This window comes from Prorops nasuta, unplaced genomic scaffold (assembly GCF_024137725.1).
Source record: "Prorops nasuta isolate Cenicafe-Biocafe unplaced genomic scaffold, Cenicafe_Pnas_1.2 PNAS00406, whole genome shotgun sequence".
Taxonomy (NCBI): domain Eukaryota; kingdom Metazoa; phylum Arthropoda; class Insecta; order Hymenoptera; family Bethylidae; genus Prorops; species Prorops nasuta.
This window is the reverse complement of record NW_027117202.1, coordinates 10,862-20,330: the sequence shown is the minus strand read 5'-3', so window position 1 is coordinate 20,330 and position 9,469 is coordinate 10,862. Positions and strand designations below refer to the sequence as shown.

General features: G+C 57.6%; 1 protein-coding gene across 1 annotated transcript; it reads right to left on the bottom strand.

Annotated features, from left to right (window-relative positions):
• Window positions 1-6,447: 6,447 nt before the first annotated feature.
• On the bottom strand, window positions 6,448-8,533 carry LOC136785484 (uncharacterized). The gene is made up of 2 exons (XM_066746527.1): window positions 7,055-8,533; window positions 6,448-7,005 (listed from the first exon to the last, which is right to left on the bottom strand). The coding sequence occupies exons 1-2, from the start codon at window positions 8,531-8,533 to the stop codon at window positions 6,448-6,450; spliced, it is 2,037 nt and encodes a 678-aa protein (XP_066602624.1).
• Between the last annotated feature and the right edge of the window lie 936 nt (window positions 8,534-9,469).

Sequence of the window (9,469 nt, the reverse complement as noted above, 5' to 3'; positions counted from 1 at the left end):
GACCCCCTAAGACCCCCCTAGGTACTCCCCTAAGTACCCCCCCAAGACCCCCCCAAGACCCCCCTAAGTACCCCCCTAAGTACCCCCTCAAGACTCCCCTAAGTACCCCCCCTAAGTACCAACCCAAGACCCCCCTAAGTACCCCCCTTAAGTACCCCCCCCCCCCAACCCCCCCCCAAGACCCCACTAAGTACCACCCTAAGTACCCCCCCTAAATACCCCCCCCCCCCAAAACCCCCCCTAAGTACCACCATAAGAACCCCCCAAGACCCCCCTAAGTACCCCCCCTAAGTACAACCCTAAGTACCCACCTAAGTACCTCCCCAAAATACCCCCCCCCCTAAGTATCCCCATAAGTAACCCCCTAAGTACCCCCCCAAGACCCTCCCAAGACTCCACTAAGTACCCCCTAAGTACCCCCCCCCCAAGTCCCTCCCCAAGATCCCTCTAAGTACCCCCCCTAAGTACCCCCCCCCCCCAAGTCCCCCCCCCAAGACCCCTCCAACTACACCCCTCAGTACCCCCCCCAAGACCCCCCCTAAGTACCCCCCTAAGTACCCCCCCCAAGACCCCCCTAAGTACCCCTCTAAGTACCCCCTTAAGTACCCCCCCAAGACCACCTTAAGTACCCCCACCCCAACCCCCCCTCCCCCACAAGACCCCACTAAGTACCCCCCTAAGTACCCTCCCCAAGACCCCCTTAAGTACCCCCCCTAAGTTCCTCCAAGACCACCCTAAGTACCCCCCAAAGTACCCCCCCCCCCCCAAGACCCCCTAACTACCCCCCTATGTACCCCCCCCAAGACCCCCCTAAGTACCCCCCCCAAGACCCTCCTAAGTACCCCCCCTAAGTACCCCCCCAAGACCCCCCTAAGTACCCCCCTAAGTACCCCCCTAAGTACCCCCCCCCAAGACCCACCAAAAATACCCCCCTAAGTGCCTCCTAAATACCCCCCCCCCCCCAAGACCCCCCCTAAGTATCCCCCTCAGTACCCCCCTCAGTACTCCCCAAGACCACCCTAAGTACCCCCCCCCAAGTCCCCCCCCCCAGACCACCCTAAGTACCCCCTAAGTACCCCCCCAAGTCCCCCCCCCCCAGACCACCCTAAGTACCCCCTAAGTACCCCCCCAAGACCCCCCTAAGTACCACCCTAAGTACTACCCCCAAGACCCCCTTTAATTTCCCCCCCCTAAGTACCGCCCTAAGTACCCCCCTAAGTACCCCCCCTAAGTACCCCCCCCCCCCCAAGACCCCCTAACTACCCCCCCCTATGTACCCCCCCAAGACCCCCCTAAGTACCCCCCCCCCAAGACCCTCCTAAGTACCCCCCCTAAGTACCCCCCCTAAGAACACCCCTAAGACCCCCCTTAGTACCCCCCTAAGTCCCCCCCCTAAGTTCCCCACCACAAGAACCCCCTATGTAACCCCCTAGACCCCCCCCCCCCAAGACCCCCCTTAGTACCCCCCCTAAGTACCCCCCCCCCCCAAACCCCCCTAAGTACCCATCTAAGTACCCCCCTAAGTACCCCCCTAAGTACCACCCTAAGTACCCCCCCTTAATATTCCCCTAAGTACCCCCCCCAAGACCCCCCTAAGTACCCATCTAAGTACCCCCCTAAGTACCCCCCCTAAGTACCCACCCTAAGTACCCCCTTATTATCCCCCTAAGTACCCTCCCAAGAACCACCATAAGTATCCCCACCCCAACCCCCCTCCACAACAAGACCCCACTAAGTACCCCCCCTAAGTACCCCCCTAAGTACCCCCCCCCCCCCCAAGGCCCCTAAGTACCCCCCCCCTAAGTACCCCCCTCAAGACACCCCTAAATACCCCCCCCCAAGACCCTTCTAAGTACTCCCCCCCAAGTCCCACCCCAAGACCCAACTAAGTACCCCCCTTAAGTTCCCCCCCCCAAGACCCCCCTATGTACCCCCCCTAAGTACCCCCCCAAGACATCCCTAAATAACCCCCCCCAAGACCCTCCTAAGTACCCCCCTTTAAGTACCCCCCCCAAGACCCCACTAAGTACAACCCTAAGTACCCCCATAAGTACCCCCCCTAAGTACCCCCCCAAGAACCCCTAAGTACCCCCCCCCCAAGTCCCTCCTCAAGATCCCTCTAAGTACCCCCCCTAAGTACCCCCCCCCCCCCCCAAGTCCCCCCCCCAAGACCCCTCTAACTACACCCCTCAGTACCCCCCCCAAGACCCCCCTAAGTACCCCCCTAAGTACCCCCCCCCCAAGACCCCCCTAAGTACCCCTCTAAGTACCACCCTAAGTACCCCCTTATTATCCCCCTAAGTACCCTCCCAAGACCACCATAAGTATCCCCACCCCAACCCCCCTCCCCCACAAGACCCCACTAAGTACCCCCCTAAGTACCCTTCCCAAGACCCCCTAAGTACCCCCCTAAGTTCCTCCAAGACCACCCTAAGTACCCCCCCTAAGTACCCCCCCCCCCCCAAGACCCCCTAAGTACCCCCCCCTAAGTACCCCCTTAAGTACCCCCCCCCCCCCCAACCCCCCCCAAGACCCCACTAAGTACCACCCTAAGTACCCCCCTAAAAACCCCCCTAAGTACCACCATAAGAACCCCCCAAGACCCCCCTAAGTACCCCCTAAGTACCCCCTAAGTACCATCCCAAGACCCCCCTAAGTACAACCCTAAGTACCCACCTAAGTACCTCCCCCAAAATACCCCCCCCCCCTAAGTATCCCCATAAGTAACCCCCTAAGTACCCCCCCAAGACCCTCCCAAGACTCCACTAAGTACCCCCTAAGTACCCCCCCCCCCCCCCAGACCCCCCTAATTACCCCTCTAAGTACCCCCCCAAGACCCCCTAAGTACCGCCCTAAGTACCCCCTAAGACCCAACTAAGTACCACCCTAAGTACCACCCACAAGTCCCCCCACCCCAAGACCCCCCCCAATACACCCTAAGTACCACCATAAGTACCGCCCTTAGTACCCCCCCCCCCAAGACCCCCTAAGTACTCCCCTAAGTACCCCCCCTTAGTACCCCCCCCCCAAGACCCCCCTAAGTGCAACCCCAAGGCCCCCCTAAGTACCACCTAAGTACCACCCCCCCCAAGTCCCCATCCCCCAAGGCCCCCCTAAGTACTTACCTAAGTACCCCCCCCCCCCCAAGACCCCCCTAAGTACCCCCCCCTAAGTACCCCCCCCAAGACCCCCCTAAGTACCCATCTAAGTACCCCCCTAAGTACCCCCCCTAAGTACCACCCTAAGTACCCCCCTTATTATCCCCCTAAGTACCCCCCCAAGACCACCATAAGTATCCCCCACCCCAACCCCCCTCCACAACAAGACCCCACTAAGTACCCCCCTAAGTACCCCCCTAAGTACCCCCCCCCCCCCAAGGCCCCTAAGTACCCCCCTAAGTACCCCCCTCAAGACACCCCTAAATACCCCCCCCCCAAGACCCTTCTAAGTACTCCCCCCAAGTCCCACCCCAAGACCCAACTAAGTACCCCCTTAAGTTCCCCCCCCAAGACCCCCCTATGTACCCCCCCTAAGTACCCCCCCAAGACACCCCTAAATAACCCCCCCCAAGACCCTCCTAAGTACCCCCCCTAAGTACCCCCCCCCAAGACCCCCCTAAGTACAACCCTAAGTACCCCCCATAAGTACCCCCCCTAAGTACCCCCCCAAGAACCCCTAAGTACCCCCCCCCAAGTCCCTCCCCAAGATCCCTCTAAGTACCCCCCCTAAGTACCCCCCCCCCAAGTCCCCCCCCAAGACCCCTCTAACTACACCCCTCAGTACCCCCCCCAAGACCCCCCCTAAGTACCCCCCTAAGTACCCCCCCAAGACCCCCCTAAGTACCCCCTCTAAGTACCCCCTTAAAGTACCCCCCCCAAGACCACCTTAAGTATCCCCACCCCCAACCCCCCTCCCCCACAAGACCCCACTAAGTACCCCCCTAAGTACCCACCCCAAGACCCCCCCTAAGTACCCCCCCCCCCCCAAGACCCCCTAAGTACCCCCCCTATGTACCCCCCCAAGACCCCCCTAAGTACCCCCCCAAGACCCTCCTAAGTACCCCCCTAAGTACCCCCCCAAGACCTCCCTAAGTACCCCCCCCCCCCAAAGACCCCCTTAAGTACTCCCCTAAGTACCCCCCCCAAAACCCACCTAAGTATCCCCCCCAAAACCCACCTAAGTATCCCCCCAAGACCCCCCAAGACCCCCCCTAACTACCCCCCTTTTTTTTTTTTTTTTTTTTTTTTTCCTATTCTAAGTGAAGGGGAAATGCTTTATGCATACCTTCCCCCGGGACCCGCCCTAACAAGGGCAGTGTCCTTAGAAGGACAGTTACCCGGGTCAGGTTATGTGGGACTCCCCGCATGGTGGTGCAACGCGGGGGCTTTTACCCACTAAAACCCCTACACTGGGCTTAGGTTAGGGTCCGGGGTGGAATCACCGAGGCATGCTTCACCCCTTCCCCCGCCCATCATCACCCTTCAGGCGAAACGCCTAACCGTCATCTTCTTTCCTAGCCATGACTTTCCGCGCTTCCCAACTCTAACCCTAAATGGCCCTCCAACCCGTTGTCCCTATCACTCTGTCGCGGATCGACTCGTCCTTGGACATTAGCGTGTCTCTACAAAAATCTTCGAAAGTCCTGCCATTTATTCCGACTTTTTAGGAAATCGATAAGATTCTCCGGTGTTGGTGGCGTAGCCAAATCCCACAGAGATTCCCCGTTGAAGATTCCACTTCGGGCAAACAAAAAGATGGTGCGCTGCATCGTCCGGGATCTCCATACCGCAGTCACAGTTTGCCGATGCCTCCTTATTCATACGGTGGCGGTGGTGGTAGAAGGAGCCGTGTCCAGTGAGGACCTGAGTCACGTGGTAGTCCAACGGACAGAGAGCCGCACTGCTAATCCAGTTATGAAGGGAGGGGATGATCCTCTGAGTCCATCTGCCTTTCGTCGCGTTATCCCACCTACTTTGCCATTTCTCCATGGTGCTGTCCCTTTCCTCGCGCTTTATTTCGGCAACTTCAGCAGCAGGCGTACCTTCGGAACTACCAGTCCTGATGCGCGACCACACAGCGGCTCGTTCTTCGATCAAGAGATCGATGGGAACAGCCCCTGCCAGTACCTCCAATGCATCGGTGGACACAGAGCAGCATGCTCCCGTTGCCAATCAATAGGATTACCCGTGATGTCGATCTAGCTCGCTTTTTCGCTGTTACTCTCCTGAGAATTGTGTGCCATATCGGTGCACCGTAAAGCATTATGCTTTGAATGACCGTGACGTACAACTTCCGTAGATGGTAGGCCGGGCCCCTTATCCTTGGCAGGATAGCGCGCAGTGCCCCTTGATGATCGGGCGGTCTTGGATAACGTCTCCTGGAAATGTCTCCTAAAGGTCAGCGACCTATCTATCCAAACACCGAGGTATTTCATCTCCTGGACCAGCCCGATCGGCGTGTCGCCAATACAGACCTTAACGTCGAGCCAGTTGGTCTTCTTGTCCCTATAACCTGTACGAGCCATCAACTCGCACTTGTGTGGCGCAACCTTCAGGCCCAGACTGCTCAAGGACTCCACGACATCGTCGATCAGGCGCTGCATCTCTTGCATGGCCCTGGTCTTTGTCCTACCTCTGACGACAATGGCCACGTCGTCCGCAAACGCGGTCAGCCCACATCCAGGGGGTAAATTGATGCGCGTAACCCTATCAAAGGCAACGTTCCACAGCGTGGGCCCCCACACCGAACCCTGCGGAACGCCTCGGTGGCAGTCATGAACCGAGTCTCCCTCGACGTTCTGGCACACAATGGTCCTCCCCCTCAGGTAGTCTTCGATCACGCGCGATAAGTATTTCGGCATACCTGCGATCAGTTTCAGCGATTCCACGATTGCCGAGTGGTTTATGGAGTTGAAGGCGTTTGCAATGTCAATTGCCACCATCAACACCACATCGGTCACACGTGTACCCTGCCTGAAAATATTTAGCATTGACTCGATCGCGTCCCCCGTACTTTTACCCTTACGGAATCCGAATTGCCTCGCACATGGTATGCCCACAGTCGTACAAATCTTCTCCAACCTGGTCTTAATGATCATCTCCGCGATCTTACTAACTGCCGACAGCAGGCATATCGGGCGATACGTATCCTTATTGGCCTTTGGTATTAGGAGAAGACGCTGCTGCTTCCATTGTGTCGGAAACTTACCCGTTGTAAAAACTCCTGTGATAGCATTAGCCAATGCGTAGCCGTTATGGCTGAAACCGCCTTGAGGAGCATTACCTCAATGCCATCGTCGCCGGGGGCCGAAGCCGTTCGTAGCGATCCGATGGCTGCAACTACTTCCTCGACGGTAACCGGTGGAATCCCTGATGCACAGAGGTCATTGGCATCCACACCGGGGGGATCGAAGATCATTCTCGTCTCTCATCGGAAAGAGTTCCTGTATTATCTGACCATTAACCGACATACTTCGGTTTGGTGTTGCAATGTGTGGGCCTCTGAAAAACCTACGAAAGGGCATCCCCCACGGGTTCTCGTTGAGCGAGTCGATGTACGCGACCAGCTGCGGTCTTTTGCAGTCTTAATGCATCGCTTAAACTCAGCTCTTGCAGCTAACCACGTCGCTCGGCATCTCGTCCTCTCCTCCGCGTCCTTAACCTTGAGCATATCGCGTCTCAAAGCCGAAACTTTCGACTGCTCAATCTTCAGGCTCAGGTTCCACCACCACTTCGGTCTCCGTTTGCCCCCGATCATCTTGGGCCGCATACTTGCTGACGACGCCACCTGTAACGATTCCTCGATCGTCCGGAGGTCATTCGCGTCCCTGGGCAGTGTCCATTGGATCGCCAGATGCGCCAGCTGCACGTCGAACGAGGCCGTGGACCACCTTGTGCTTGCGCTTCCACCACCCACCGGGGGCCTGCTAGCACTGGTCGATGTTGCCGTCCGTATGACCTCAAACTCGATAGGCTTATGATCCGAGAGGCAATCCTCGCCCAGGATCTGCCAGCCCCTCACCCCAACCGGGCCCCCGGGACAGCGTTAGGTCCACCACAGAGCAACGCCCTCTGGTCGACTCGAACGTTGATGCCGCGTGGATATTATGGACCGTTAGCCCCATTTTTGGAGACAAACTCCCCACGTCACATCCCCTCTCTGATTCGCCCCGCCTGTCCCACTCCAAGTGTCTGGCATTGAAATCCCCCGCTAATATAATAGCCGAGCTGGCCGCTATAGCAAGGTCAATCTCCGCGAGAATATTCCGATATTCTTCCAGACGAATGCTAGGCGGCGCGTAGACCGACAGAAAATCCACGCCTCTCATCGAACCCTCGACGTAGTAGCGACTTCTACTGACGTTACTCCATTTATCCTGCGTTAGGCAGATGATCGCAGCGCCACCCAGCTCGCTGCTGAGCCACAGAGGGCTATCGCGTACGTGTCGCGGCTCAGCTATTATGAGGATGTCAACATGCTCACTTACCGCTTTCTCCACCAGTAGCGCCTGTGCCGCGGTCCCGTGGCCCACGTTGAGTTGTCGTACCCTTAGGCTGGCTGTCTCGGTGGTTCGGCTGCAGTTGGCATTCCTGCTCTCCCAGGAGCCATGCAGCAGTTTTTTTGTCAGGGGGAAATGGGCCCCATCTAGTCCCTTGTCCTCACTGCAAACCAGGCATCTCGGCGACGTTTCCCTGCATTCCGCGGATTTGTGGCCCTCGTTGCCACATCGCATGCACAAGCCAGACCGGTCCTTTACCGACACGCACATCGCTCTCCTGTGGCCACTCTGGTGGCACTTCGTGCATCTTATCGGGGTGGTGACCGGCTTCACCTTCCCCATCGTCCACCCAATCCGTACCCGGCCTGCCAAAATTAAGGCCTCAGCCGCTTTGTGCGGTAGTAATGCGCGCACTCTTTTAAGGTTACCGAAGGTAACCCTGGAGGACACTATCTTGACTGCCCCTGATTCCGAGGTAAGGTTTGAGGCGTCCTTTAGGGCTTGGAGGATTTCCTCCTCCGTCGCCCAGGTCTCGATATCAGTGACATCGATTGCCGTGGTTGGATTAAGCTGCACCACGCTTCCCAAGCCGTTGAGGGCCCTATCGATCTCCCTACTGAGAGCATCGACCTTGTCCTCCTGCGTCTCAGAACCTACCTCTATCAGCAGGTCACCTGCTCTAGTCTTGCGAACCGCTGTGATGGACAGGCCCAAGACTGCTGGGTTGACCTTAGACCTAATGGTAGGGAGGACGTCATCCAATTTCGTCCCCTCGTTGACTGCCACCTTAACCGCCTTAGTCCTGGGGGCCCTGCTCCTGGTCCTGGGAGTCGATACTCTGGGCGCTACAGGTCCTGGCGCTATCGGCTCATTCGGAGCCACGCTAGGTCGCGGTAGACCTGGAACCTGTAGTTTGGACGGGTCCCGCTGGGGTTTCGGATTCGCCACCACGGTCGCCCACGAGATGTTTCCCGCCGACGTCGGGGTACCGTTGGGTCGTGTAGGCGAATCCTCGATCTCCATCGCCGCCGCCATTCAGATCTCATCATAGAGAGAGGCACCGGGTAGCTGGGGCTCATCCCTCATCGTTGTTGCCGTGGCTCTCTTCCTCTTTTTGGTTGTTCCAGTCACCATCGATTCTGGAGAGACCGTTTGCCCTGTTGTGGTCCGCATCCCGAGGTCATCGATCTTTGTCGCTAGTACCTCGATGGCATGAAGTTGGGCGCTAGCCATTCTTTCGACACATCCAATAAGATTGTCGATCTTCACCATGAGGAACTTATCCGCTTCCAGGTGCGAGACGTAAGACGCCTGTAGTCTTGCTGCCATATCGTCCGTTTCGACAGTCATCTTCGTTATCGGGTCCCCTTTCTTAAGGTTAGTGATAACCTCCCGACGCAACATTTCGGTCTTCTCCCCCATTATGGCGAGGTCGGCCTCCATCTCACGTGTCCGCTGCTTCTTCTCGTTGACCGCTTTCCTAGCCAGATGCAAGTCCCCCGTGATCTCTTTAAATGGCAGCAGCAGTTCAGCGGTCTCCGCTGTTACAGTCACCTCAGTATTCGAGGCGGTTCGATCCATTCCGCTCCCTGGGGTAACGGGTCCCGCGCCGGTCGCCTCGTCAGAGTCCTCGGTGACAACGATATTAGGAACCGAGTTGGATCTTGGTCGCATCCCCTTAGCTGCCTTAGCTGCCGATAGAAGGGTCTCGATCTTCTTTACCTTCGGTTTGACCTTTTTGGCCTTAACCCTCGTAATCGTCGTCCCCCCGGATACAGTAACGAAACGGTCCAAGGTAGCTTGCCTAGCCACCTCCTGGGACCTGGCAGTAGCCGTTTCCCTCATTGCGGCCTGCCCAACCACAAGAGTACCACAGTCACTTGCTGACGGTAGGAGGGGGGCCTGCGTAACCACCCCCCTCAGCTACCGGTACTGGGGTATCCCTCCCCTGCACCGTAAACGACTTATCTA